Consider the following 27,727-nt stretch of genomic DNA (forward strand, 5'->3'; position numbering starts at 1 on the left):
ATTAGGATTCTTTTTACAATTGTTATGAAAAAAAGTGTTTGCAAGTTTGTAAGTAAATACACAGAGAAATTCCTGCACCCTGTTTTTGAAATGTTGTACTGTATTTGTATAACATTATATAAAACAAAAAAGAAATGATTCCAAGGCACAATTAAATCAAACAAAACTTTATTTGAATGTCTCTCTACCAAAATAGTTACCATACTTTATTCACCACAATGCCACATTATACATGCAGACTACGAGCTGTAGGTGTCAAACTCAAGGCTCAGGGGCCAGATCCGGCCCGCCACATCATTTTATGTGGCCCACCAAATGCTGACTTGGCTTCCAAGTTCTGGCTAAAATTTGGGATAATTTTTTTTTTTTTTGTTCCCAATCTTTGTTTTGAACAGTTTTTACTGGCCTTTGATCTCAAACTACCTAAGTGTGTGTGGAACTTGAAATTTTTACTTTTACATAGTTGTACTACAATGTGGCCCATGATGAAAAATGAGGTTGACACCCCGCTGTAGACAATGCATTCTGCAGTAAGGTCGCTAGCACAATCTAACATGATTCAATACAGGAAATGCATTTTAAAACATCGCCTCCACAAATATTTTCGAAGACAAACAAAACTTTGAAATATATTGATGGTTTATTCAGATATTTAGATGAAAAGGCTCTGAGAAGCCCAAAAACATTGCGTCTAATGTGACCTAATCCAGCAATTAATGAGTTATTACAGTATATGAAGTGATTAATATGCAAAATCAGATGAAGAAATATGCTGCAACTGGATTCATTTCCTCAAACTGTAAAAGAGAGAAAAGTAAGTGTAAAATAAAAAGGCTAAACGAGCATCATTCTAGTGAATGTGTTTAATAGATTACCCTACTCCAGGTCCTCAAGCGATCAAATCATCAAGATCAGCAATTTTAGCTATAGCTAGGAAAAAAAAAATGGTAAAAGTAAGCCATGTGATTTCATTCCACGTCCTAAAACTAAGGTGTACCTGTGTCGCATTGGGGACGGCCTCTCGTGGAGGTGCCGGCGATGGTGGCGCCGCTGTTCACATCCACGCACCAGCAGGTTCCGATGGCGTGCCAGCACTGAACAGCTCGGAAGCGACCCTGCAGGTCGCACACAGGACGGAAGGAACCCTGAAGGCCGCCTTCTGCTTCAGCGCTCCTTTGACATTTGGTCTTAGTGGAAGATCCTAATTAAGAAGGAAGAAATAATAAACCAAAGTTTGTCTGTTGATATTAATGAGTCAGAGAGTAAAGTCATTTATAGGAAAATTGTATTTACTCTCATTTCTGCTAGTTGAAAAGCTACTGTATGTGGAGGAGGCTAATCACAAACTCTGAATTTTGAATAATAGTAAATAGAAGTTGTAATCGCGTTGCTCACCTGTACGGGTGGTAAACTTCTGCTGGGCCATATTGAAGATGATCCAGTTCTGCAGCCAAGATTCAAAGCTCTGCAAAACAAAACAAAACAAACAAATATAGCAATTAGCGTATTTTTCTCACCTGGAGGTGCACTGGATTATAGGCGCAGTCTGGATATATTTTAGGAAATTTCCATATACTGTATATGGTGCACAAGGAAAAACAACGAACCAATACAGCAAATGAGTCAAACATTATTCAACTTCTATTGGACATAAATACATAAGACACACCTGCTTATAAGGCGCACTGTCGATTTTTGGTAAAGTTAAAGCGTTTTAGGTGCGCCTTATAGTCCGAAATACAAGTAATAAATTCCTTGCGTGCATGTGTCCATGTTTCTGAACACGGGTGCTTCACCTTCCAGTCACTATGATTCAGCTGCTTCTTCAGGCTCCTCAGGTTGCCGAGAACGGTGTCGTTGAATTCAGGTATCTCAAAGTTCTCCTAAAATTGTCACATCATTTGCTTGATTAAAATCTGAGAAAGAATTTGTGTGTGTAAATGTCAAAATTACCTCCATGAGACCAATCATCTCATCCATGCCAACAGCTTCCATGTTCTTCTCTTCCTTTTTAAGGACAAAAAATATTCTTTTAATATTAAGACCTATACAATATTTCTGCATGTATGGATATTCTAAATCCGCGTTAAGTGATAAATCGCAAAGTAGCATCACCCCACCCCCCCGAAGGATTTTTTATGCATGTTTTATGCATGTGCAAGTACCTGGTACCTGCACGTTTTTAAATGTGAAAAATATTTATACTTTATATATTCTAAGACAACTATTGCAGCAGTACACATATTTACGGAAACCTTAAACTTTACTGCTATTCCTTCACTGTATTGTTCAGTATTTCAGAGAAACGGGAACAGAACTCACTGTCATAGGTGGCTTAGTGGCCATCGTGTCCATCTTGGCCAATGTTTCCAAATCGGCTAATGCCTGTATCATCGGGAAGCGGTTCATTGGCTCGCGCATCTTGATTGGAGCCACTGTTGGGACAAATTTAAAATTGATATGGTGTTTGCAGAAATACTTGTAAATTTAGATACTGTAATTATAAGGAACATTATTGTTATTTTTTTAACTGTTTTAGTCAGCCAGGGGCGTAGCTAGAAAGTTGTTTTGTGGGGTGGCCAGGGCATAACAACATCTCACTGAAAGGTAACAGTGTATGCATGATCTATGCAGTCAAGTTTTCGTGAAATAAACACATGTATTATATAAAATTTAATCAATGCTCAACCCTCCTGTTATGTTTGTCTGCAAGGACCGACAAAAATGTCTCTGGGGAAGATCTAATACTTTCTTTAAACCAGAGATTTATGTTTATTTCTCAATTACTGCAATAATATCTCTGGGTCAATATGACCAGGGTTGCGTGTATTAACTCTTTCAGTGCCAAGCGTTATCGGAAAAGAAAACCTCTAGAGTGCTAGTAATCATCTTTCAAGGCTAACAGAATATTGTGTGCTATGACTGTGTAAATATGATTTCACCTTGAGCTGCGTGCAGCTGCCGGCTAAGTTGATCGGCGTCCTTCTGCATGGTCTGGATCTGCTGTCTTTGGTCAAAAACCATGTAGGCCACAAACGCTTGACTAGCAATCAGAAGGCATGCCAATGTAGTCAGGCCTGCCACCTTCAGGGCGTAACGATTGGAGCCACTGTGGGGGGAGGGGGAATGATTAAAAAGTTACTGTGACTTCAGCGGAGCCTCTTCAACGTGAAAGATTACAAATTACTTCATAGCTATATATATATATGATCTTCACTAAAGTCAACGATTGTATGAGTTATAAATCAACCGTTGATTGGTTAATAAAATATTTGTTTAGCTCGTGGTGGTTTAATTTGTAAATATTATGCATCTTAATGGAAATACTAAACATTTAATAACCTATGCCAACCGCAGTGAAGTCAAAGTTACAGTAAATCTGACTAAAATATTTGAATTATTACGTCACGCTTCGTTTGCAACTTCGAACTCCGATTGGATTCTCGGGAAAACCAGACACAGTAATATTTTGTCTATTCTTACTATTTATATGATAAAACGTCCCCTTTTTTTAAGGTGATCATAAATCCCAAGAGAATCAACAACAAGGAGGAAGTACTTTTAACGTCCTAAAAAACTCACACAATTCAAACTCTCGTTTTGTTTTTGTCATCTTAAAACGTTGCCTTTGTATTTAAACATTTTCTTGTGAAATACAAACCGAAAGTATGACTCGCCTACGCATTATGAAAAACACACCCGATATTCGCGTTAGTTAGAGCTTGATTTAAGAATATTAGTATTGAATGCATACAAAAAGAAACAATATCTATGATAAAATACATAAGATCTGGACTTTATGGGAAAAGGGAAGAAAATTCGAATTTCAACTGGTATCAATACTCACCCTCTGGATCTTACACCACTAACTAGAGGTTCAGCACTGTTTGTCCTCTCCAGAGGAGCGTTTTCAGCAGCCTCTTCCATTTTGCTTTGTTTCTTCTTGTCACCTACACTGGCACTCTAACAAAGGTTTTTTTTATATTAATACCCCTAGAGAAAATAAAGGAGGAAGAGAAACCAGACAGGTGGGATGGCGAGGAAAAATAACTAGGCGTGGTGAGTAAAAGCAAATTTGTGATTGGTCACTTGAGTAACGCGTCATCTGTTGGTAGAGGCAGAAGATCTCAAAGTCGACCGACTTTTTTAACAGCCTCGCTTTCATGCACTTAAGAGGAAATGAACAAACAAAATCTGTACGGTACTTGAATTCAATAACAATACGGTACAGTATATATTAAACTTTAAACCGAACGACTACACAAGTTTCAAACAACGATGTAATGTACTGTATTTAACTACAAGTATAGATTAAAGTGAGTTAGTATATATGGTCAAAAAAATAGGTACGTTCAGGAGCACGTTTTTTTTAGGCCGGATACCAGGATTAGTACTCAAGTAGTAGTCCCTGATATTGTTTAGACTTACACCAGGAGCAGTTGTGACATGAAAAATGCCACTGTCAAAAAACATGATAATCAGTTAGGCTGACCTACAAATCTCAGTAATGTTCACGAAGCCTGCAAAAACATTGTCGATTTTTTTTTCTTCTAATTTATGAATTTGAGTTCATCACCTTAACTGCCACAAGTGGGTGGATGATACTGGTACCTTGAAATAAAACTAGGATATGCATCGATTCGGTATCAATACTCGGTCAACCCTTAAAATAGAAGTGGAACAAAAGGGGCATTCCATTATAAAGATCTTTTAACTCACACACACCATTTCATGCATTTTAACAGGGCTACACCGAATGTAATTAAAGCAAACACTTCCCTAACGTTTTGGGGAAATCAATATCTTCCCATTACGCAATCAGAAACTAAAAGTAAATTTTGCAGCAACAAAAACACAGAAGTGAAAGAGTGTCATGCCGGGTAAAAAAAAAAAAAATCCCAACTGTGAAAAATACAGTGGTGTTTTATTTGCAAATTAAAAAGCACCGACAATATTAGTTACACTGTAAAAATTATTGACAACAATTACAAATCTTTATCATACAGTCCAGGATATTATTAGTACCATCATTGCTGTTATGTGTTATCACGTTAATACTTTATATGGAGACAACAGTAGGCAGTGAGGACATTGGAGGAAACGATGGCGTTGAATTTCCCTACAGCACTGACGTCACACACCAATGGAGAGCCAAACACATTCAAATAATTTAGTTCTACCAAAGGGGAGCCAGTTATGTACATTTACAGTCAAGAAACAAAAATCGACTGCCATGTGCATTTTTTTTTCTCCTTACCTCGGAACCTTGTACAAAACTATTGCAGTAAGAGCAGCTTTTTGTTTTTTTCTATTTTTGACATCTAGTTGCAGTGATAACACCTTGAAACCCCAAAACAAAACCTGTCTGGTGCGGTGCCGCTGGGCCTATTGTGGGAAGGTTTGCCGTGACAACTTGACACATTTTCCAGAGAAACATCTTTTTACACGGTCGTTGACTAATTTATTACATGAAAACAAAACGTAAGAAAAGCATGGGAAATGTTCTTTACACTGTCTGAGTCTCTTGACAGAGCAGCTAGCTTATGATCTTCACAGATTGGACTGGTTAACCAAATGCTCATGTGCTATCCAGTTAAGATGTATGTTGAGTACCGTTAAATATTGTGCTTTCGACTCGAGTTCCTCACTTCCTGCTTTTTGTCCATTCGAGTGGTCAAGTGATGGCAGGCCGCAGGTTGACGTCCTCTGGACTGGAGTAATCTGATGTTTAGTTTCGGTACATTCTACAAGTATCAACGAGTCTACAGAACAAATGTCCGCGTAAAACAAAATAAAACAGGCTTGGGGTGAAAAACAGACAAACAAACCAAAAAAAAACGTCCAAATGGTAATCAACCATGAAGTTCAGGTCTTGACATTTGGAAATTAAATGACAAGAATCTAGCAAGGCCTATCTCAAAAAAAAAAACCAAAAAAAAAAAGGCTACACATGCAGCCAGATGTTCAAACGTCCTTATGTTTCAAAAGGCATTTACACAACAGATGTCTTTTTGTCCCTCAGCCCAAAATTCTGGTTTTGGATGAAGTCCATTTCCAGAACTGAAACGGTGAAGACTGAATCTGACACATAACTTCCTCACGTTGTTGCTCTTTTGTTTCAAGTTCACACGTGGGAGAGAAGGTTGGACCGCGGAGAGAGAAGGGAGATGAGCAAATGAATGCAGCGCCTCCTCTTCATCACGGTTGTTTTCCCCTTCAGAAGCCTGATGACGGCTTCAGAGGTCGTGACTTGTCATACTGAAAGGTTCCCGCATCTCCAAGCTCAGCCAGAGGAGAGGGCCATCTGCCAATCCTCTTGCACACCAGCCCATTAGTGTCCTACACTTTATGGAAGATCACAGATGCAGAAGTGATTGTTTTGACTTTCAGCTGGACGACCCATCCTTGGATCATCACGGAGTAACGTTCTCCTTCGACGCTGTGCTCGCCACTCGGCCGGCGCCGGTCGTGCGGGACTGCTTCTGTCTCCCTGGTTGGCCTGCTACCTGGTGTGGACCAGCTCCTCTCTGAGCCAGCTGGGGAGAGGCTGGCCCATTCTGTACAGCAGCTTGGACAACTCAATGTTATGATCCCTGTAGTACTCCCTGAGGAATGCCAAAGACTGGAAAGAGAGAGAGAGAGAGAGGGGGGTAGATTAGTGAAATCATTTAAACTGGGCTTTGCCTAAATCATCTTTTCAGCCAATTTTATGCTTCTCAATGCGAAACCAATTGGGCCTCTTCAAAAAAGTTAAACCGGAAATACAGTATATAGTTCCCATGCCACTTTGTGCTTCACTTTTTTCATGCAACAACTCTTCCCAACTTTTACAGTTTGTACGTTGTTGTTGCTGTGAGCCACCGATACGCCTTGGGACCGCCAACTGCTGGCATACCTATTATCATGACATATATTTACATTACATTAGTTTAGTATTATTACTTTTTTTGCAGTCCTAAAGGGCAGTATGGTAAACAGACAAGTGCAATTTTCACCTGGAAGCGCAACCATTGATGACACAGACTGGGCCTGGTCCTTTACCAAAACTTGCATGGTGGGGAATGGGGCTCGGTGTTGTGGGGAGAGTTAGCGGCCGCTCACTATGCTCTGGTGCAGTGTGTGTTGTGCAAGAAAGTAAAGTTTGCGCCCCCCAAAAAAGAAATGCCTGTCTAGCTTCTGCACTATGGTTCATTAGATCACTCTGCTTAGGGTAGGCAAGATTTTATTAAACACATTTCATTCACTTTTTATTTATGCGCATGTAATATTCGCTGGGAGTGCAAATCCTACATCGGGCAATTCACTTGTTGCGGGAGTTTTACTGTTCCTATTAACTGTGAAAAACGAGGGAACACTGTACATATTTATATTTAAAGATATACCAAAAATACTTGACCGAAACCCCATCAAAGTTCTCTCAGAATCAAAATTCCCACAACAAACTGCAAAATATTGTATACATTCTCTTGAAAAGTCAAAGCCCTGACAGCCAAGTAACTCCAAATTTTCTTTCAAAGGGAATTTGATTTTTATTTTTGTTGTACTGTACAAAGCAATGGGTCAAAAACCCGGGGTTCAAATCTTGCTTCATTTTTATTCGATTAATTTTTGCTAGGAACCTCCTCTTGGAGAAAAACACCAAACAAACTTTTGCAGCGTATATTCAGTTTAACTTTGTATTTCACAATACAAAAGAGTGACGCTTGTAGAAAATAGCGTGAAAAATGAACAGATACCATTTAATATTTTTTCACATCGCATCTTAGTGGGCCCCGTGGCCATGACCTTTTCTCGCTTCCCTGTATAACTTGCAGTTTCACCAAGAAGATATCCATATAATGTATTTTATAAGTGAGCGAGCTCCTATTGGAATGGACTCAGCAAGGTATGCTGCTCGTTACAATTTTCACCACATGCTTGACTATTTCATCCATTAGCACATCTGAAATTGCAATTATGGCAAAGCATTGTTGTAAAACACAAAATATACAGTATGTACTGCATTTTTATGACTTGGCGACTGGCGGCTTGGTCTTGTACACTTAAAACAAGCAAATTGGCTTATACAATGGTCTTCCTTGCTGCAAAGAAACACCAACATCTGTTAGCCAATCAGATGACAGTTGGATGAGATTCTGAGAAATTGTTCACTGTAACCAAGCAGCCCCAACAAAGTCTAATGGGTAGCTTACAGTGCTATGGAAAATCAGCTAAATTCATCTAGCCAGAAGACCAAATACTTATGTCTTTGTTGTTCGGGTAAATGCCAAAAATGAAATGATCGTACCTCAGGGTCCATGTCAGGGTACTTGCGCCCTTTACTCTTTCCCAAACACTTTGTCTTCCCACCCTCCAGCAGCTGACACCAGAAACCCTTCTTGGGGTCAAACCTGCGCCAAACAAAAACACATTATTATTACATTTTGAATATGACATTGCTTTACATTTTTTTTAATGTTCCTGTTCCACTGGCACTCAGAACAGTTTTGGATTCTATGTTTGAGGTTCCAATGGGAAAGATTTGAAACAGGTGCATACTCACGCTAGGATCTTGTGGTAATTGATGATATTAGTTAAGCCTAAGAACTTCTGGATTTTATCCATAACCGAGGCAGGCTCGGTTTTCAGCATCTGTCCATCCAAGACCAGCAGCTGGGTAAGATGATATAGATGTTGAAGAGAAGAACAGAGGAGTCATTTTTGGATGGCGCAAGGGCTCATAAAGACAAATACATAGGAGGTATGCAGGAAAAAAAAAAAAAAAAGACTCACAAAAGAATCAAGATTCTCAGTTATTACGGTTAAGAATCGATGTCGCAAAATGGATTTACGAATGAAAAAAACAATTCAAGTCAATGCAGTCAGTGCAATGCCTCAATTTTTACATCCATTAAAGTTGTGCAAAAAATGGACTCACAAAAGAATCAAGTCTCACATGACTCAAAATCGATATAAATTCAAAACAGCTTTATCAACTGAAAATTAGTCATTTCTTTAAACAGTGAAATGCTTCAAACACACACATACACATATACATAAAATGAAATGTCACAAAATAGATTCTGTAAAAAAGACAAAATAAGTCATTTCTTTACACAGTGCAATGAGAGAGAAAGTGTGTGTGTGTGTGTGTGTGTGTGTCCCCAGTCTGGGCTGGACACGCTTACCTGGCTGGAGTGGTAGTAGTTGAGCCAGCGCTCCAGGTGCATGGCGTACCAGCCCGGCATCAGACATCTATTCTGGAGGACCCGAAGCTTGGCCGGACCGTCGTGAGCGGCGGTGATGACATCATGGAACGAGTATTTCAGCGCTATCGGATCATCGTGGGCTCTTTGGTGCTGCGGGTGCGGAATTCAACATTTCATCAGACGGCGGACAGCTTCGATAAACCAGCCTGAATGGTTATCGTGGAATCCAAATGCGCTCAGCCGTTGAAAAGCGCACCGCGTGTAATGAGGCGGGGGCTCTTGGGGATTACCCACCTGGTACCAAGAGTACGCTCTGTCGGCTGGGTTGATGAGGATGGTGACGATCTTGGCTTTGGGCAGGAGCGCGGCGGCCCTCTGAGCCGCCACCTCGGAGTCAAAGTAGTTGGCGCTCTTCTCAAAGTAGTAGTCGGAGCTCGCATTGGAGGGCAGGGGGAAGTACTCCATATACCTGACAGCACACAAACGCATCGAGTTTAACGGCGCTCACGCTTGATCGGACGCAATTTGCTCTCTGTGGATGTGGCTGCCGCTGTTCTCTGCACACATGGTTTGACGCCCACTCAGCGTCACCCTGCAGAGTAAAAAGCTTTCCAATGCTGATTCTCTCTTTACCGCTTTCCTCATTGAACCTATTGAAATTCAGTGCGTTTGTGTGACTATGGGTAGAGGTAAATAACAAAACATTAATGAGTTTGTTGTGATCCTCCTTGGTATATATTTACATTTCTAATGCAGCGTTCGCAAAGAAATGCCCTTATAAACATTAGTCTATTGCTTTAAATTGAACAATTTGCACAAAATCCCCATCCTGCTGTCTGCCTGATTGTATTGAACTGCATATGCTTTTCAACGCGGGGCTGCAATCAAATTCTCCTTGGTGGCATAATAACATCTGCCACAAAGAGTCTGTTCTTATTTTCAACCTCTTTAGAGAAGAACCGGTGCATCACTTCAGAAAAGGGCTTTTTTTTTCAATGGAAATATTCCTGATTATTCTGCAATGCTAATTATCACACTTTTTGTTACATAATGAAATTAGAACAGCGTGGGAGATTTTAAGTAGGTTTCTGCAGGTATTTGCAAATCTAACTCAATGCTTTTCATTGCCTTGCCAGCAACAGTACATATTCCTTTTCAAATTGAAAGGAAATTAATTGGAACATGAAGCAACTTACCGCTAAACTGTGCAATACTGAGTCTTTATGTGAAATGGTGAACGCCTTTGAGTTTTATAAGAGTGTGCATTTTTAGTTGTGACACAATTCTCAGGCAGATGAAAAATAAAACTCTACACGACGTATCTACTTTAGTTGCTGAATAAAAGACACCTAGATGTACCACTACCAGTGAAACTTGTCTATCAGTTGATATGCTACTTCAACATATTTCTCTATTAGGTAGGGATTTGGCGGCATCGGCAATACGTTGAACCAAAGCATAAAACTGCAAATTTGCGCATATGAATCCTTCGACTGCGTGCAGTATGCTTTCGTACCAATCGATGCCTCTCTGGTAGTTGTGGCCATTGAAGAACTGGATCTCCTCAAAAGTCTCCTTGCTGGGGTAGTTACTGGTCAAGTCGGGGTGCATGCTAAGGAAAAGATAGAGCGCCGTTGTGCCTATCAGGACAGGAAGAGACAGAGTGAAGTTGACAGCAGGGAGGAAATAAAGAGCAAGGAAAGAGGATTAAGCCAGGGCAAATCCAATTACTTTGTACCTCGTACAGTGAAGACTGACACTTGTGTAATGGAAACTGCATAACGGAGCAGTAACGCCTTAATAACAAACCGGTGGCCATAAAAGAAGCGATATCTAATTTCTTGAGAGCTAATCAGATGCTTTTAGGGCTAACCAACAAGATGTCGTTTTACGTGCAACCTGTAGGGGGGGATGATGTACAGTTTCCCACCTGTCTTCTGAGGCCCAATGACAAGGAGCTTGGGGAAGCGGTCACATGTTTTTTCTTTGGACCAGATATCTTTATGCCTTTTGTCCTCACATGGATCCTGTCGCCGCAAAAAAAATAAGAACAATGATTTCACAATAAAAATGCCAAATTAAGGAACGTTCTAAAGCAAAATTGAATGCTTTCCAGATGCCATACAACAGGCATGGGCAAACTAATTTTTAACTTAATCCCCAACGCAGAACGTGAAGAAACTATCAATTAGTGATAATGTTAATGTCGTGAAGGATAGCGGAACTATCAGTGCTTTATAATAGCAACTGTTCGGAAAAAAAACAAACAAACTGCATTTTGTTCATTTCATTTTTAATTTCCAGTTATGTGAAGAGTCATTACAATAAAAATGTAAATCCATGGGAAAACCATCCATTGAAAAACACTGTTGTAATGCTTTTGTTAATTTCCTACTGAAGTTAAAGCACATGTTTTCTAGATATCCCACATTGTTTTCCTCTTATGAGGTAGATTACCAAATATCCCCCTGCTTTTTTTTAACCTATGTGTTACGGACTAAATTCAATCCTAGGCTGCGGCTAACACTCATTTTATAAAACGATTAATCTGTCCATTTACGGCAAAAAATAAAATCTCCATTTTTTTTCCGTCACTTAAAAGATGACAATTTTAACCCTCCTGTTGTGTTGTGGTTCCGTTTGACCCATTTGAATGTTACAGTAAATGTTGAATTGGTTTTTGTTGTTACGAGACGTTTTTGTAACTTGGTGTATTTTAAAAAAGTATTACTTTTTTAATATCTACACTAAACATGGGTCAAAATTTCCCACAAAACCCACGTTAAGACTTCCATTACAGAGGAAAGAAAAAGAAAGCCAAGATTTGCTATTATGGAGGATTACACACAAAAAAATAGTTTGACACACCTTTGGGTCAAAATTAAAAAATTTGTTGCAGATTAATAATTGCATCTTTTTTTAAAACCTATTTTAAAAAAATACCTATTACTGCCTTTTAAGTAGGTCCACTAAATCATGTGTGCAAGTGAAAAGTGGCTTGACGATAAACTGAAAAATGGCAACCGTTCTCAAATTAGCATTGTGTTCTCACCTGCCAGAGTGGATCTCTCTCAGATGGGAACAGGCTGAAGTATTTCTGGGCTAGCTGTACTGGCGGGAGGGTCTGCATCTTTAGATTTGTCCAGGTCTTGACAAACATCATCAGGCTTTTGAAAGTGTACAGGCCAAGACGGTCGTTCCCGTAGTTGGACAAATGGGTCATGAAGATGCTGATCTGTTGAGAGAGAAGCTGCTGTCAGAGCTGAAGATTAAAGCGCCAAGAACAATTGAGGACATTATAAAGGATCAGCCAGAGTGACAAAACACTTGGACTCTGATAAAAGGATGCTCCAGTGGAAAAAGTGATTTTTTTTTAGCTGCTTTGGGGCTAGAATAGAATTTAAAGCACAACTTCTTTCATTTTTTGGAATTGAGGAAAACCACAAAGAATCATTGGAACACTAGCACTACATAATAGTTTGCTTACAGATTAAATGAAATCAATTATGGTCAGAAAACATTTAATACTGGACTAGACACCACAAGGACACGGACTGGAATTAATTTTTAGGATGACGTATGGCCGGAGAACGCCAAACAGCTGGGATGTGATGAAGATTGTAAGGCAGCAAATATGCAACTGCTACTGCAAAGTCTAGCACGGGCAGTAAATGCTTTGTCTGACTGGTTAAATGGCCGGTAATAAATATTAATAAAGGGTTAGGGCTTGAACTCGTAGCCTAAAAACAAGCCATCAGTGTCTGATTTATTAAACTTCAGACCCTTTCAAACTTCATTTGTACTGCTCCACAAAAAATAAGCAACCTCAAGCGTCCTCTTTTGGCGCTAAAAAGAAATCTGTAATCAAAAATAAATAACTTCATTAATAATACATATTTTTGCCTTAAAGATAATCAATACAAAATGTCAGACCTGTTCTAAAAAAAAGAATTATTGTATAAAGAAATATTTGTCCACATAAAATATTAATGATAAAGCGTCCTATTTGGGGGTTAAAGTAGAGACCTGTTCGCAAAAGTAAATTACTAACTTAATTATTAATAAATATTTGTCCACAAAAAAGAATCAACATAAAGTCCTGATCTAAAAAAAAGAGATAAGTATAAATAAATATTTGTTCACAGAAAAATATTTAAAAAAGCGTCCTGTTTTGGGATTACAGTAGAGATCTCTTCATTAACTTAACTATTAATAAATATTTGCCCCCCCCCCCAAAAAAAAAAAATAATCAACAGCGTCAGACATGTTCTCAAAAAAAAAAAAAAAAAAATTATCCACAGAAAAATACTCAACTTAATGTGTCCTCTTTTGGGATCATAGTAGAGATGTGTTCACAAAAATAAATCATTAACTTGACAGGTAACGAGAGGCGACACATGACAAGTTAGGTTGAACCATTCTAGTATGGGGGAGAATCTGAGTTTTTACAAATAATGAAATTAAATAACCGACTGAGCATGTTTGATGAACTTCTATTTTCTGGAAACAATTATTTCAATAATTATTTTTAAAGGATTTTTGCATGTTTGTTTGTTTTACTGAAACCGCTATCGTATGCCTTTTTCACTTTGCAATAATTGAACTTTACTTTTGTCAACTCTTTTTCCCTCAGCCCTAATCACATTCCTTTCCTGTGAACAATATGCTGAGACACATTTAACTCGAATTGGAAAATTCCGGTCCAATTAGAGGGCCGCCAATTCATTCCTAGTTCTAGTAACTAGTACGCATGGTAATGTGGAACGGGGTGAAATGAAAGTAACATTTGAAATAACCACACAAGAGAACTACAGACCTAAAAGGCAAAGCACAAAGATGTCACCGCATGACTCACCGGCGAGTCATTGTTCCGCCGCTTAGAAATTCTTCTTAACATCACCAGACAAAGCTCTCAAATGCAAAAGACGAAGGCCGCATTAGGACTTACTGGGTTCAGCAGAACTGTGAGGAAGAGTTCTCCCCCATTGATAAGCTTGTCCAGTTCATTGGGGCTGCCTGGGTAGTCTTTATAGAAGATGGTGTGTGTGAAAAGACCGCACGTCTGCCTGGGCAGCACCTGTGGGAACACACACATAATGTCAACAAACCAAATGGCGGAAGCGAATTAAAAACCGCACACGCACACACCAACGGCTTTCATTGAGCTAAAAACACACATCGTCGGACCTCCGCTGAGACGAGGAGCCGTGCAGCGCCCACTCCTGGCAGTTATCCATATATTGTTTGCTCTCAATAACATCCACATTATGCGGCACATCTAGCCAAAGCAAACCTCTTATTCGCATCCATGTCTATATGGAAATGGATGGGATTGTGTTTACAGTTTAAAGTGTCTGGGGGACTGAATATCAATCATCGCTAAGCGGGGGAGACGAGACCATTCAGACTATCTCAAGGACAGGGGAGGACAGCGCAGAGACCACACAGGCCCGCTGAATGCCAAGGCTACAAAGAAACTGGACTGAGACTGCACAGTTTTCCATCAGCTATGAAGGTCACCCAGGGAGGGAAGGAGATAAGATTATTTTTTGTTCCTTTCAAATCTTTTGAATGAAATTTATTCCACTCTAATGATGCTTTGGAACTTTATGATAGAGGAATGGCATACTTGCGGTTTGGCTCTTGCAACTACAATTATTTGCAGATAGATTTTGAGGCATATTCTCAGCAACTAAACACCCAGCAAATTTCTATAATCTGACACTATTTTTCTATAATTTTGTGGCAAAGTGCCATCAACAGTATATGCAATATTTATCTTCCATCCGTCCGTTTTCTGTACTGCTTCTCTTTGAGATTGTAGCATACAAATCCAGAATTTAGTAAACAAAAAGCTGCTGTGCCACTAATCCAATCATAAACCTAAACGCATCAGTGCTAAATCACACAAGCCACCTTCAACAAGTCATTTTTTAAAAACTATTATTTTGCAGGAAAGTGCTTTTTATATATATTTAAAAAATAGCAAGATTGTTGTTGTTTTTTTAAGCTAAGTATCCCTTATACAGCGCAAAAAAAAGGGGGGGGGGGGGGTGCTGGGTCCTCCCTGTCTGATTTAATAAACTTCAGAACTATATTTGTAGTGGTAGCTCCAAGCAATATTTTTGTACACATCTCCAGAGGATAGATAACGTAAGATTATCTGTTATATTTCTGATGCATCTGCCCCCACACAATAAAGTCACTAATTATAATGTGTATGGATATAAAACTTAACAAAATAAAGGCATACAATGTTTTGCAAAGAAATCACTATAACACAGTTCACAATAAGATGTTTCATGTTCGTTAATTTGCTCTTTTTTTTTTAAACCATAAAGTGCCTTGAAGTACCCCCAAGAGTACCAATACTACAACGACTAATACTAACAAGAATTATTATTATTATCATCGTTATAATAGTACCTTTAACTTAACAGGGGCAACTTCCCATAACGCGTCTCCATATACTCCAGGAGTACCCATAATAATAATAATAATATTAATAATAATATAGTACATTTTATTCAACAGGCAGTACATTTTATACAACAGGCAACTTTCTTGACACACAAGGTCACAATACAGATTCATAAAAAGGAAATAGCCAGGCTATCTTAAATCAGGGAAAATAAGCGATTTGAAATAGGTGGATTTTAATCATGAATTGAAGACTGGGAAAGATGTGGTGATTGTGAGGTCAGGTGGTAATGAGATCCCGAGCCGGGGAGCAAAGCGGCCATACGCCTATTTGAGAACAGCTGGCTTACTGTATGTATGACATGCATTGTACTGTATCATCTTTTAGCTATTGTGAGCTGGAACCATACCAAATAAATAAATAAATCAATAAAGTTGTGACCTTACCCATGACTGTTTTTCTTCACATAATTTTCACCAAACTAAGACTAAACTATCAAAATCAGGGCTAAGGTCCTTTCCCCCATAAATAGCAGGGGTCCACTCTATTCAGAAGACGAAAATTTAGTGCAGCTTTCGAGTGGCAGCTGGCGGTGAAGAGACGCCAATTGTTGTTATGCTGGACAGCTGTTTTCAGGCAGACGTCTCATGCTAGGCTACACTGTCATTTTGCGCAGTGGAGAATATATGACAAAGATTTATTGCTGGCCAAGAGGGAGGTGAATGCAAAATAACTGGAGGAGGTAAAGAAGGAGATCATTAATGAATGAAGGATAGCGCGTGTAAACGGTGAAGGGTAACGTTGACGGATGGCGAGACGCCAGAGGTAACGAGTTAATGAGGCCTGGTGGATATTTGGGTGTTGAAGTAAAGTGCCCTTACGCTAATGCCGCTGTGGATGAAACCTCGCCGAAAGCGGGCCGGCTTGAGGTGCGGGTATTCCTCGGTGCTGGTCACTTTGATGCTCCAAACCTTCTTCCAGGCGTCGTACAGCTGCAAGTGGACAGGGTAGACGCCCGAATGGTGCGGCGCCACAGCATAGCCCATGTTGATAGGGATTCCATGCTCCTGGAAGTCAAGTGAGAGAAACAACGTTAAATCATTTCCATGCAGTTTGTGTCGGCAAACGGCTTCGTTCCAATGTAGGAATTAAGGAAAGTTTCCACAAGAAAAACATGATCAAAAATCCCCTGATGAGCAACAAGGAAGTATTTAAAGTTTTCTGGTGTCTCTGGAGTCCCAAGAGAATCTGGAGATAGGATTTCCCCAAAGGCTTGCAGTCATGTATAAAGCACATTTTTTGCCACCCCTAACCAACAGTAATAGATTAAATCTTTCAGTACTATTGCTGATACTACACTGCTGACACCAATTCTGAAAGGTGAATAGTCATGTTCTACTCCAGTTTACAAGACAGAATGAAAAACTGAGACAAAGTGTCTTTTTTTTTTCTCTACCAAAACAGCACATGGACCACAATTACTACTTGCTACATGCCTTGTCTACCTGCCGATAGAATGAAGACAGAAGCCATGTTATTTGATTTGATTAGATATTGCAAACCTAAGTGACTAGATGCACCCTTAATTGTAACCAAGTAAAATATTAAAATAATCTCACCCATCATTCCTGATGTTAGATTTTATAGATTGATAGAAAGCCCACATTAACATTTGTCTTTTTTCTGTCTGAATGGGAATTGTCTGACTGCATGTGAATGCACCACTGTTAGTGGCTAGAACTCACATTGAAGCTGAGTGCAATACTGTGCATTAAGTAAACTGACAGTGTAATTGACTATTAGTTCCTTAGCGTCCTCAAGTGATTGAATATGATACTTTTTTTTTTTTGAAAGGCAGTGTGTTGTAATTAGGTGGTAGCAAGGCCAACCCCAAAATAAAAACATTGTACTGCGATTGCATTGACATCCGTGCATTATTCAGTGTGTTTATTTTGACATTTACTTTCAATGCACGCCATTGGTATGCGAGGTGATATTTGTTGCCTTTTCTTTAGTTGATTCCGAGTCAGAGTAAATAAGAGTCTTGATTCTTTTGTGAATGCATTTTTGGGCACAATTCTAAGTATAAATAACGCTGCATTTTTGCATCACGCAATTTCGAAAAGGATGCATGAAAGGGTATTAATGTACCTTCTCTATCTGTGTAAACAGGAAAAAAAACCTACTACGGCTTCTCGTAAATGGAAGATGACACCTAAGATGGTTGTGATTACATTGTCAAGTTAACTGTGTCAGATGAGATCAGGAAAATTAAATAAAGCACAATGCTCAGGAGACTTTCTTCCTCTTTCTCATGTATCACGTTTGTGTTCCTCCCCGTACTTCCACTCACCACGGCAAACTTTTTGTTGAGCAACATCTGCTCGGCCAGCACAGATTGGTTGTGGAAGAGATGGGGCTGCATGTGGCTCCACATGTGCGGGAACCACCAGAACTCCTTCACATAGGAAAGCAGCAGATCATCGCCCAGGTCTTCCTCATCTGATCCTGAATATCCAAAGGGAGGAGGAGGCGGCAGCAGCAGGATGGGAGATGAAGGAAGTGTTAGAAATTTAAAAAAGAAAAAAAAAGGGAAGGTGAAATGGGGTGAGTGATTTGAGAAACGAATGAGTCACAAGGGTTCAAATATTAGTGTGGCGGGGAAAGTGTGTCGATAAGAGGATGTAAAAAGAAAAAAAAAGAGAGCAAAGGGGACGAAGACGAATAAAAATATCATGAGCCCCAATTTGACAACCTCAAAGCGTTATTTTATTCAGTGTCATGCTCACGGAGCCTTACCAGCGTGAAAGAATTTCCCTGAGAAGCCCAGATTGAAGGTGAAGTTGGGAACATGGCTACGCATCTCCCTCTGCGTCTCCAGCAGGGCCTGAACACACAGTGGGAGGAGAGCGAGTGGGAACGGGCACACAATGTGCTCAAGCTGGCGAAGCGGCACATTAACGAGGCGGCACGAGGACGATGAGGCACACGGGCCCGCATGCATATTTCATCCTCTAGCTCGCTTTCAGTAAACATCCACCATCCCCTCCTCCATTTCGTTTGATATTTGGCTCTCCTCTGATTTGGGGTGTTTGTTTCATTTGATCTGCTCGCTGGTTGAGACTCCCAGCACACACCCGCTCGCACATTTCACCATCTTGTCACGGTGTGATGTATTCCTAAAAGTTTGCCGCGGCGTCGCCCACGAGGAAGCCTTGATGCATCCTCCATAACTTTTCATACATCCTGTGCCTCAACTTGTGAGGGGGTCTGTTCCACTGCGAGGGGACACGAGTAAGGAGCTTTTCAACATTCTTTCAATGTCTGCGGGCCCCTGAAATATTCATCGCTGCGGAGCTTCTGTGACTGCGCGAGCGTTGGGGCCTGTCAGCTTTGAGCGGCCTACAGGGACAAACGCATTCAAAAGGAAAAGTGGATGGAGAAGAGGAGCTGTCAATATGACTGGCACAGCGTGCCACCGAGAGGTAACTTTTATTACGGCTAACAGATGGGTGACAACTACTGTGTGATACATTTTAAAAGTGAATTTTGTTTTTTTTTTTTCTCTGATAAAGTTGTTCCACTTTGACTGACATGCACACATTTTAAAAATAGTTGGGTTAAAAGAGAAATAAATGCTATTATTTTTTATACAGGAGGAAGCTGGGTCAAACTGCGGTAAATCCTCGGCCATTATGAACATCAGCCTTTTTCTTGGAAAAAAAAAAAAAAGAGTAATATCTCAATTTAAAATTGTGTTAAAAGTTTGGACACTCAAGCAAAAATCTGGATTGTGTTCTGTTTTGTTCTATTGTAAAGTGTGTGGATATGGATGTTTAAAAAAAAATATAATGACAAAAACAAATAACTTAACGCAGTGCTTTTCAATTATATTTGGTAAGTAATAATCGTTTTAAATCGTGGTGACTAATTCAACAGAAATGCTGAAATTGAAAATGTATTCAAATTGTTACCGCATTGGAAAAAGTTAAGAATGTTTGGGGGATGTTTGTAAAGCACGTAAGCACAAAAAAAAAAAATTATATTATGTGTGTGTGTGTATATATATATATATATATATATATATATATATATATATATATATATATATATATATATATATATATATTATTATATATATATATATATATATATATATATATATATATATATATATATGTACATACACATATACACACACATTCCCCACAGGGAGCCACTAGGACGGGGCTTAGGAGCCACATGGTCATTGCCTGTGGGTTTGTAACCCCTGATTTAACCCAGAATGCGTTGGTTCATTTTTGGGTCCATTTTTGCCGCGGCACACAAACTCACCTTAACATCAGGCACCTTCATGCGGGTGCCCTCTTTTCCCACAAAGATGTCATCCACATCGACCAGGATGTAGCGCTCCAGGGACAAGGAGAGCCTCTTCCCGGTAAGAAAGGCCACGGCATCCACGAAAACCAGTTTATGGAGCCAGAAGACTAAGTTATTCCCAAACAGGACCCTCTGGATGCCATCATGAAGGCCCAAGTCCTGCACCACCGATGGGAGCAGAGCGGCGTTCTGTCCCATGGACGGAATGCTCTCAGCCGACTGGGTCTTGGCCAGCAACACTGGCTCGTACGTCGAGTGGTTGGATTGGAAGACGGTCCAGTCATCTCCGGGGAGAGGCCCGGGCAGCGGTTGCCCGGATCGGGTGATAAAGAGCAGGGGTGACTTGGGGTTGACCGTGCAGTCCTTCAGACCCAAGTTAGAGTGGAGAAATAGGGGGAATCCTTTCAGCTGTGCACTCAGTAGGCTGTTCTCATTGGCCTGTTAAAAAAAATAAATAAATAAATCACACCAATTCATCACGCGGCACGGCAATGAGGACAGAAATGCATCGGGTATAATTCCCAGATTTCTTCCGTCATGTGTGAAATAAGGGATGTCAGGTCTACTCAAATGGGAATGCATGAGGCCGTTTCTACCTGCGATGCTCAATCTGCTCTGATCTGAGACTGCAGACAAAATGAATAAGCCTCCTGCTGTGTCCTTAAACATTCAAAGACAGAGGGGTTCAACGCCTATTCATTGAAACATTCCTCTCCCATCATCCCTGTTCTCCAGGTCGCTTACGTCTCAACTGCTATGGATGCAAACTTCCACTCACGCTTTTGTGTACGTTTGAGTGGATGGATTAGATATAATTCCCGAGTAAAAATGTATTAAATATTGACAGCCAGCTTCTGGACAGGACCGTGCACGTAACTAACTATATGTGATATTCTTAATCAAACGCAAATCCTGACAGTGTTAAATACTTTACTATGTCCCTTCTAGTATTCACAAGTATTCTCTTTATCCATGCATTTTTAAGCATGCAGAAACATGGTATGTTACGTAATTGGGGAGTGGGAAAAAAACAACACCTCTTTCACATGTTAGCTGTACAGTGACAGCAAAAGTAGTTGGGCCCTTCTGATATGCCTGTGTGGTGTGAAGGTAATTTTATTCTGTTGTGATGAAGAAGACATTTTTTTTTCTATTTTTTATCCAGATAAACAATGTATATAAAATTCAGTTAGTGGTTTGGTCCATAATATGTCTCGAAACGGTGAAAAATGTCAGTTATTTTCCAAAATAAAAGACGTTTGTAAATGTTTCAATTGGACAATTTTTGCTCTTCATTGATGATCAAATTATTTGATAACATTAGTTGCCGATTAATCATTGCACCCTTAGTTCTATGACTGACGTCTCTTTTTGTTAAATATTTTTTCATATTGCGGTATGAACTTAATTTTTAAAATGTATTCTTATTTTAAAGAATTTACTCGATTAATTATCGACAGAGGATCCTAATATTTTTAAGAGTCCTGATTACAAAAATTGCTTTAGTCCACTACCGGCGCACCCATCACTGCAAAACAATGTTTTCTAAAGAAATAAATGGTATTATTGTCAATGTGATCTATTATGTACACCAACACTTACAGATAACGGAGCAGAATGTCAGTCATTAGGATGCACTCCTGCTTCTGGTCTTCACACTAAATCCCACCAAGCTTTACTACCTTCGCCACCTAACATCATTATCATTACACACCATCCATACAACTCTCCCTCACTCTATATTCTTTTCATGTCTCAGAAGTGGAAAAAAAACACAAAGATGTGAGAACAGCCCTTGGGCGAGTGGACTTTGTGGCGTAAAACAAAGTGTGTGTATGTACGTATGTATGTAGTGTGTGTGTGGATGGATGGATGGATGGATGGATAGAGATAGATAGATAGATAGAGATCGCGAGATTTATCGATCAATCTCTATCGACTGAAATAGATATAAAGAGATAGAAATATATGGAGAGAGATAGATACCTATAGATATAGACAGAGACAGACAGACATACAGGAAAGTCTGACAAAGTAAAACCAAGGGGGATGAAATACGAGACGGGAGAGTAAAGGTGGGCAGACATCCAAATAAAAATTTATAAACAAAACATGAGCGGGTGTGAAAGGGGACTAAGTGATATTGAACCAAGCAGATTTTTTCCAACCCCGTGAATCCCATCTGTTTTAAGACGGCACAGCCAGATGGACAGGGCAGGAGGTGCGAGTTATAGCTTGGGGGAGGAGGTGAAACTGTGTTATGTCCTAACCTTGAAGAAGCCAATGATGCCCACTCCGTATTCCACACAGTACTTGTCCAGCAGTTCTCGGTTCCACGCGTCCAGGTTAACGTACTTCAGAATATTCTCGTAAATCACCAGTGTGAAACGTCCTCTCTCCTTGTCCGTCAACGTTGGCATGTCCCCTTTCCCGGGCGATATCTCGGTTCGGTACTGGAACCGTCCGGACTCTAAAATGGCCACAATCTCCTGACCCAGTTGGGAATACTGACTTTCCACAAAGACCAGAACTACAGGATCTGTCCTGGCCCCGGCGGGATCCACTCCGGGGCCCCCCGAGACGCTCCGCAGAGGTAAAAGCCGAGACGGCGTGACCCTCAGGTCGTCCGAGTCGGCCGAGGCTCCCTCTGCGCCCGCCACGCCCACCGCCGACGGCTCCAGCTCCCGCTTGACGCCGTACAGGAAGTAGGCCGAGATGAAAACGCTGACAGTGCAGAAGAGAAACAGGAGGAGGAGGGACGTCTGCAGAGGGAGGAGACGGACCAGCCGACGGATGCGAGTCACGCATCCCAGCATCGTCTCTCGCCGCACCGCTGCCCCCCGCAGGAGGGTTGAAAACGGCGAGCAAGGAAGAAAATAAATCAGTCGTTTTTGGAACAAAACGCAAAAGGTGTGGAGGTGGCAGCTGCAGCAGCTACTGGAGAAAGAAATGAGATGCTTTCACGTTGACTGGCCCTCATTTTGCAATGCCGCTTATGTCACCATGGCAGAGAAGTGGAGGGCCTGGGATCGCTGATACACACTTCTGCCTCTGAGGGAAAGCTGACGGGATGAGTCAGTGGCGGGGAAAAATGATGGAAGACTCCATCACCTGCCCGTCATGCGATGTTCCCACCCATGTCCTGGGGAGCTTTTGATTAATATGCCTGATTGGAGAACGATCTCACGGACAAATCAGGTCACCCTGGCGGCAATATATCTGCAAAACAAGAAAAAAAACCCAAAACTTTTAGTTATCCGGCATCACCTTAATAATAATAATAATAATAATAATAATACTAATGACTTGGCATCCTATTTTTTTGTGTGGGTTAAGGTTTGCAGAAGACGAACACACTGCCTGCTCCTGCACTCCAAAGGTTCATTCCACAATACTCTTGTGCTCACCTACACAAAATAAAGGGACGCCAAAACCCCCTACGCAAACGGCCAACTCATGTGCATAAAAGTAAACTCCTAAAAAAGTGCAGGCTTCACATAATTCAAGGAAAACTAAACTTACTGAGCCATTTTCAGCTGTAAAAACTTCAGATTTTGTCCATAATTGATAAGCAAATTAATGTACAATTAACACCTTCCATATTGGCTCAAGGATCCGTTAATGACCAACAGTGGCTCAGCTGTTGTCGAGGTTTGGTCAATTTATCACTCTCTCCTATAAATACACATTTTTGACACCACCAGAATTGACCGATTAGCAATTGCGGTGAGCGGATTAGCAATTGCGATTAGCATTAAGGTGCTAATAATTACATTTCATGTCGACAAACACTAAAACATTCAAAAATTGTTATAAAATTAAGGATAGACAAAATTGAAATTTCAACTTGATTAATTTAATAATCAAGTTATGCATTTAAAAACATGTTTCACTTACTGTGGACTGAAAATGGCATCAAATGCTCAAGGGTCAAGTGACAACCAATCACAGTTTACCTGTTTTCAGGGTTTGGTCATGTTATGTTTGTAAGTTGAGACATGATTGGTCATTACCTGAGCCCTGAGTACAAGTTGTTGACTGAAGATGATATCACGAGTGGAAAATGTGTTTTTAAAGATATTAAATGTACGTGAAAAATATCGTGGTTAATTGGAGACAAAATACAAACTATGTTAAAATATGTTTAGTATCCCTATAATATTGTGTAATTTAGCATGTTTCCTGGCTTTGGTCAAGTGATATTCTCAAACTGAACTGTGATTGGTTCTTAGCTGAACCCTGAGTACATTGAATATCATTTTCAGTTGACAACCAGTGGCAACATGTGTTTTATAGATTCAATTGTATATGAAAAATAGTTTAGTTATCAAATTGGGGAGGGACAAATTAACATTTTACTGCTGATGTATAAATAAGTTTAATTTCACTTTAATATGCTGAGCACGAGTGACTGGAGAGCTGAAATTCCCGGTTCAAGATTTTCATGTTATGCAATAAGCAATTACAAACACACTCAAAAAAAAAAAGCCGCAACATCATAAATGGAACAAACCCGACAATATTAACAGTCACCAGCAAAACCACAGAAATGATTTGATTCCAACATCATTGTTTGATGGCAGCCTAATTAAAAATCGGTTCCTGTTAAAAACATGACAGGAGACTCACAACACAGCGCAAGACTCGCAATGTGGTCCATCAGCTGCAATCAATTCATTGATTTTGCACAGACGAGAGTGGAGCTAAACACCCCACAGATTATAATAGAATTCTATACAGATAACTATCGTTTTACACAGCCTATTGGGTGTAGGAAATGGAGCCAGCCAATTTTCCATTTAAAGTGATCAAGGTCAACCTCCAAGCTCTTCCTTCCCTCAAGCCTTGCAGCGAAAATCAACATCGAGTCTGGATTTATTTGCAAGTGCACTTCCCCATTCCAGGTTGCATCTAAGTTTCCCCACAGTAAACAAAAAAGTTTTTGGATAAAGTAAGTAAAAATAGATAGAATCAATCCACTGTATATACTGTAGTACTGGTTGGATTAGTCTTAATCAGCCTGTGCCTCAAAGTTGGACACCTAATGTAAACGGGAACTATTGCAACACATTTTACATTAAAAAGACTATAATTGGTCCCAGTAGGGTAATATGTTAACATAATAATTTGGAAGTGTAAATCATTCACGGCAAATCAAAGTGCAAATTTTACTATTGACCGGGGCCAAATAGTCTTTTTAGGGTAAATTGCACCATAGAAATTTACTGTGTACCAAGTCAAATTGTTTCCATCATTCTCTCCTAATTTTTCAAAATTGATCGTCTATTTATAACTCCAGCACAAATAAATGTCTTCTGGAGAATGCAGATGTCTTTTCATGGTTGATCGACAATTTGAGAAAAAAAAAAAAAAAAATACAAGGACGTCATAGCAGAGTGGAGATTTTTTCCTTGAAGGAATTTAATACCTAAAGGAGATTTGGCTCATTTTTTTTATTTTTTAATTGGACAAAATAATGTATTTGATGTTTTGGCATCACTTGGTACCACAATCACTGAATCATTTTTAATATTAAAAAAAAAATATATATATATATATAAGCAAAAAGGCACAAGCAACATTAAAAAACTATGGATTATTTTTTTATAAAAATTCAATATCCAGAGGCAAAAACTGTACTTTGCAGTCAATCAAACAGCTTTTCTTTGGTTGAAAATAATCTGTAAAATCCATCATTTCAGGGTGCATGTGTTTGTATTTAATTCATTATTTTGCAGCACCAACAACATAAACTTTGTAGCTACATACTTATTTTGGTAGAGAAACACCTTAATGAGATCAAATGCGTAATTCAACCCTGCCCAAATGTCAAACTAATTATTTCCGTCAACGCGTAACGGAAAAAAGACAAACAATGGCAGAGTGAGGTTATGTTGGAGCATGATGATGGTGTTGACATGGGCTGAAATCAGACTAAACTGTGACACAAGATACACAGAATTGGAACGCATGACTCATCTTTCCCAAGTCATTGCGATAATATCTGCTGAGCACTGAGTATTAGCATTTTAGCCTATGGTCACCCAAAGCAAAGCTAGTGGGTTAAAGGGAAATCCGCGTGAAGCAACATGCTTAACTCATTCAATACCAAAGACATATTTTTATGTTGTCAATCCCGGGGCTTTATTTATATTGTGTTGACTTCTATTTTCAAGTGTTTGGCTAAAGAAGGGTCATAAATGGCTGGCATCTATTACTTAAGGTAACTAAGAGCTAAGATAATCTATTGAGTTAGCTAATTAAGTACGAAGGGAATCGATTATGTCAGGTAATTAAGTGATAAAGTGATTGATTACTTAAGCTTGTTAGGTACTGGAGTAACTGAGTGTGTTAGGTAATGTCAATACTAAGGTAATCGAATAAGTTAGGTAATTTTGTACCAAGGTAATCGATTACTTTATGCAATTAAGTACTAAAGTAAATGACTATATTAGGTAGTAAAGTAACTGATTACGATAGCAAATCAGTCACTTTTGGTAATAAATTACTAAAGTAATTGATTACTTTAGGTAATGTGCTAAAGTATATGATTAGTTTAGGGACAAATAATGACACTTAAAAATATGGGGAGGGGTTAAGCAAGCACCTGAGAGTGAATGTCAGTCAGGCCTCTTGATTAAAAACAAAAAAAAAACAAATTTCATGTTTTTTAATGCCGTGACAGGAACAACACTTTTTCCTTTTCAAATGAAGAGACAATCAATTGAAACATGATTCAACTTATTGGTAAACTGTCAAAGCGACTTCTTTGAACAGCGTTGTAAGCCTTCCATTTGTTACGTTTTAAACAGATGCAGATTGTCATTAGTGAAGCACTTTTCCAGCATACAAGCCAGAAATAAAACGGATTATGTTACACTGTCTATCTTTTAGAGTTGCTGAATAAAATATGTTTAGAGACCCCAATACAATTGTAGTTCCAATGTTTAATAAATCAGACAGATGGTACAGCAAGCAAAGGTTTTTTGTTTTTTATTAAAACATTCAAAAAAGCTTCACGCTGGTTTTGTTGTACTTCGATGCGGAGAAAAAATAAACTATTCATATACATTTCACGGAATATATCCTTGCAAAAAGATTGAGAATCTTTTATTGATATAATACGTGACATTTAAAGGAGCAAGATAGACCTTATCTGATTACTGCTTGTAAGGAAAACACCAAATAATCGCATGCATCGCTGTAACAAAATAATAGATGCAAAAATGTAGGAAGAAGGCATGAGAGCATGAATATTTTATGCTTCCTCGCAGACATATCCATAAACCCCAGAACAGCCAAAAGGTGCAGAGGGACCAGAGTGTTTCAGAGTCACTGTCTTATGTCATGCACAAAGTGGCAGATGGAGGATAATGTGTAATCAGCAAGGCGCCATTTTTGTTCTCAAAAGATGCAGAAGAGCTCATTCTCAATATGAGCCCCGTCATAGTAAACATGGACTGACGGTCACCATAAATAGAGGCATTGGGCAGAGAACTACACGGGAAAAAAAAAAAAAAAGGTGTGTGTGTGTGTTGGAGGGGAGGGGGGGTGATGAATGGGCAGCAGGAGGGGGTGCTGAGAAAACACGTTGGTGCAAACACAATTAAAATAAATGCCCTCAAGGTTTTCAAAAGCAAGCGTGACAGAAGGAACCGTTGGCACAAAGAAGCAGGTGACGGCAGCGAGGATAGACAAATGACGTTCGCCCGCTCCCTCCAACTCATGGGAAAAAGGC

General features: G+C 39.6%; 2 protein-coding genes across 3 annotated transcripts in view; both read right to left on the reverse strand.

Annotated features, from left to right (window-relative positions):
- Positions 1 to 151: 151 nt before the first annotated feature.
- Positions 152 to 4,046, reverse strand: cd74a (CD74 molecule, major histocompatibility complex, class II invariant chain a). Of its 2 annotated transcripts, none has more exons than XM_088432199.1 (9): positions 3,848 to 4,046; positions 2,943 to 3,109; positions 2,323 to 2,435; positions 1,954 to 2,007; positions 1,797 to 1,883; positions 1,396 to 1,465; positions 998 to 1,201; positions 876 to 924; positions 152 to 797 (listed from the first exon to the last, which is right to left on the reverse strand). In XM_088432199.1, exons 1-8 carry the CDS (start codon positions 3,925 to 3,927, stop codon positions 890 to 892), a joined length of 810 nt encoding a protein of 269 aa, XP_088288325.1. In that variant the 5' UTR covers positions 3,928 to 4,046; the 3' UTR covers positions 152 to 797; positions 876 to 889. The 2 variants fall into 2 exon arrangements, with proteins under 2 accessions (XP_088288325.1, XP_088288324.1); XM_088432198.1 differs by having other exon boundaries at positions 876 to 930.
- An 857-nt stretch (positions 4,047 to 4,903) lies between these two features.
- Positions 4,904 to 27,727, reverse strand: part of ndst1a (N-deacetylase/N-sulfotransferase (heparan glucosaminyl) 1a) — a 58,466-nt gene continuing 35,642 nt past the window's right edge. Inside the window, exons 2-15 of the mRNA XM_088431696.1 lie at positions 22,260 to 23,208; positions 19,945 to 20,427; positions 18,409 to 18,496; positions 17,963 to 18,117; positions 16,491 to 16,676; positions 14,137 to 14,265; positions 12,241 to 12,423; positions 11,119 to 11,215; positions 10,705 to 10,828; positions 9,483 to 9,657; positions 9,168 to 9,338; positions 8,543 to 8,652; positions 8,288 to 8,390; positions 4,904 to 6,622 (exon numbers count right to left, since the gene is read on the reverse strand). Coding sequence (XP_088287822.1) covers positions 6,503 to 6,622; positions 8,288 to 8,390; positions 8,543 to 8,652; positions 9,168 to 9,338; positions 9,483 to 9,657; positions 10,705 to 10,828; positions 11,119 to 11,215; positions 12,241 to 12,423; positions 14,137 to 14,265; positions 16,491 to 16,676; positions 17,963 to 18,117; positions 18,409 to 18,496; positions 19,945 to 20,427; positions 22,260 to 22,805 — 2,670 coding nt within the window. The 5' untranslated portion in view covers positions 22,806 to 23,208 and the 3' untranslated portion in view covers positions 4,904 to 6,502. The remainder of the gene's footprint in view (positions 6,623 to 8,287; positions 8,391 to 8,542; positions 8,653 to 9,167; positions 9,339 to 9,482; positions 9,658 to 10,704; positions 10,829 to 11,118; positions 11,216 to 12,240; positions 12,424 to 14,136; positions 14,266 to 16,490; positions 16,677 to 17,962; positions 18,118 to 18,408; positions 18,497 to 19,944; positions 20,428 to 22,259; positions 23,209 to 27,727) is intronic.

This window comes from Hippichthys cyanospilos, chromosome 13 (genome assembly GCF_059441005.1).
Source record: "Hippichthys cyanospilos isolate Australia breed blue-spotted pipefish chromosome 13, RoL_Hcya_1.0, whole genome shotgun sequence".
In the NCBI taxonomy this organism is placed as follows: Eukaryota; Metazoa; Chordata; class Actinopteri; order Syngnathiformes; family Syngnathidae; genus Hippichthys; species Hippichthys cyanospilos.

Bases quoted from the DNA above. Each gene is read 5' to 3' on its own strand.
- cd74a (XM_088432198.1), bottom strand. From the start codon at position 3,927: ATGGAAGAGGCTGCTGAAAACGCTCCTCTGGAGAGGACAAACAGTGCT. The intron at 1,884-1,953 runs GTAATTTTGACA...TGACAATTTTAG, and splicing joins AGATGATTGGTCTCATGGAG to GAGAACTTTGAGATACCTGA. The intron at 1,466-1,796 runs GTGAAGCACCCG...TTTGTTTTGCAG, and splicing joins TGAATCATAGTGACTGGAAG to AGCTTTGAATCTTGGCTGCA.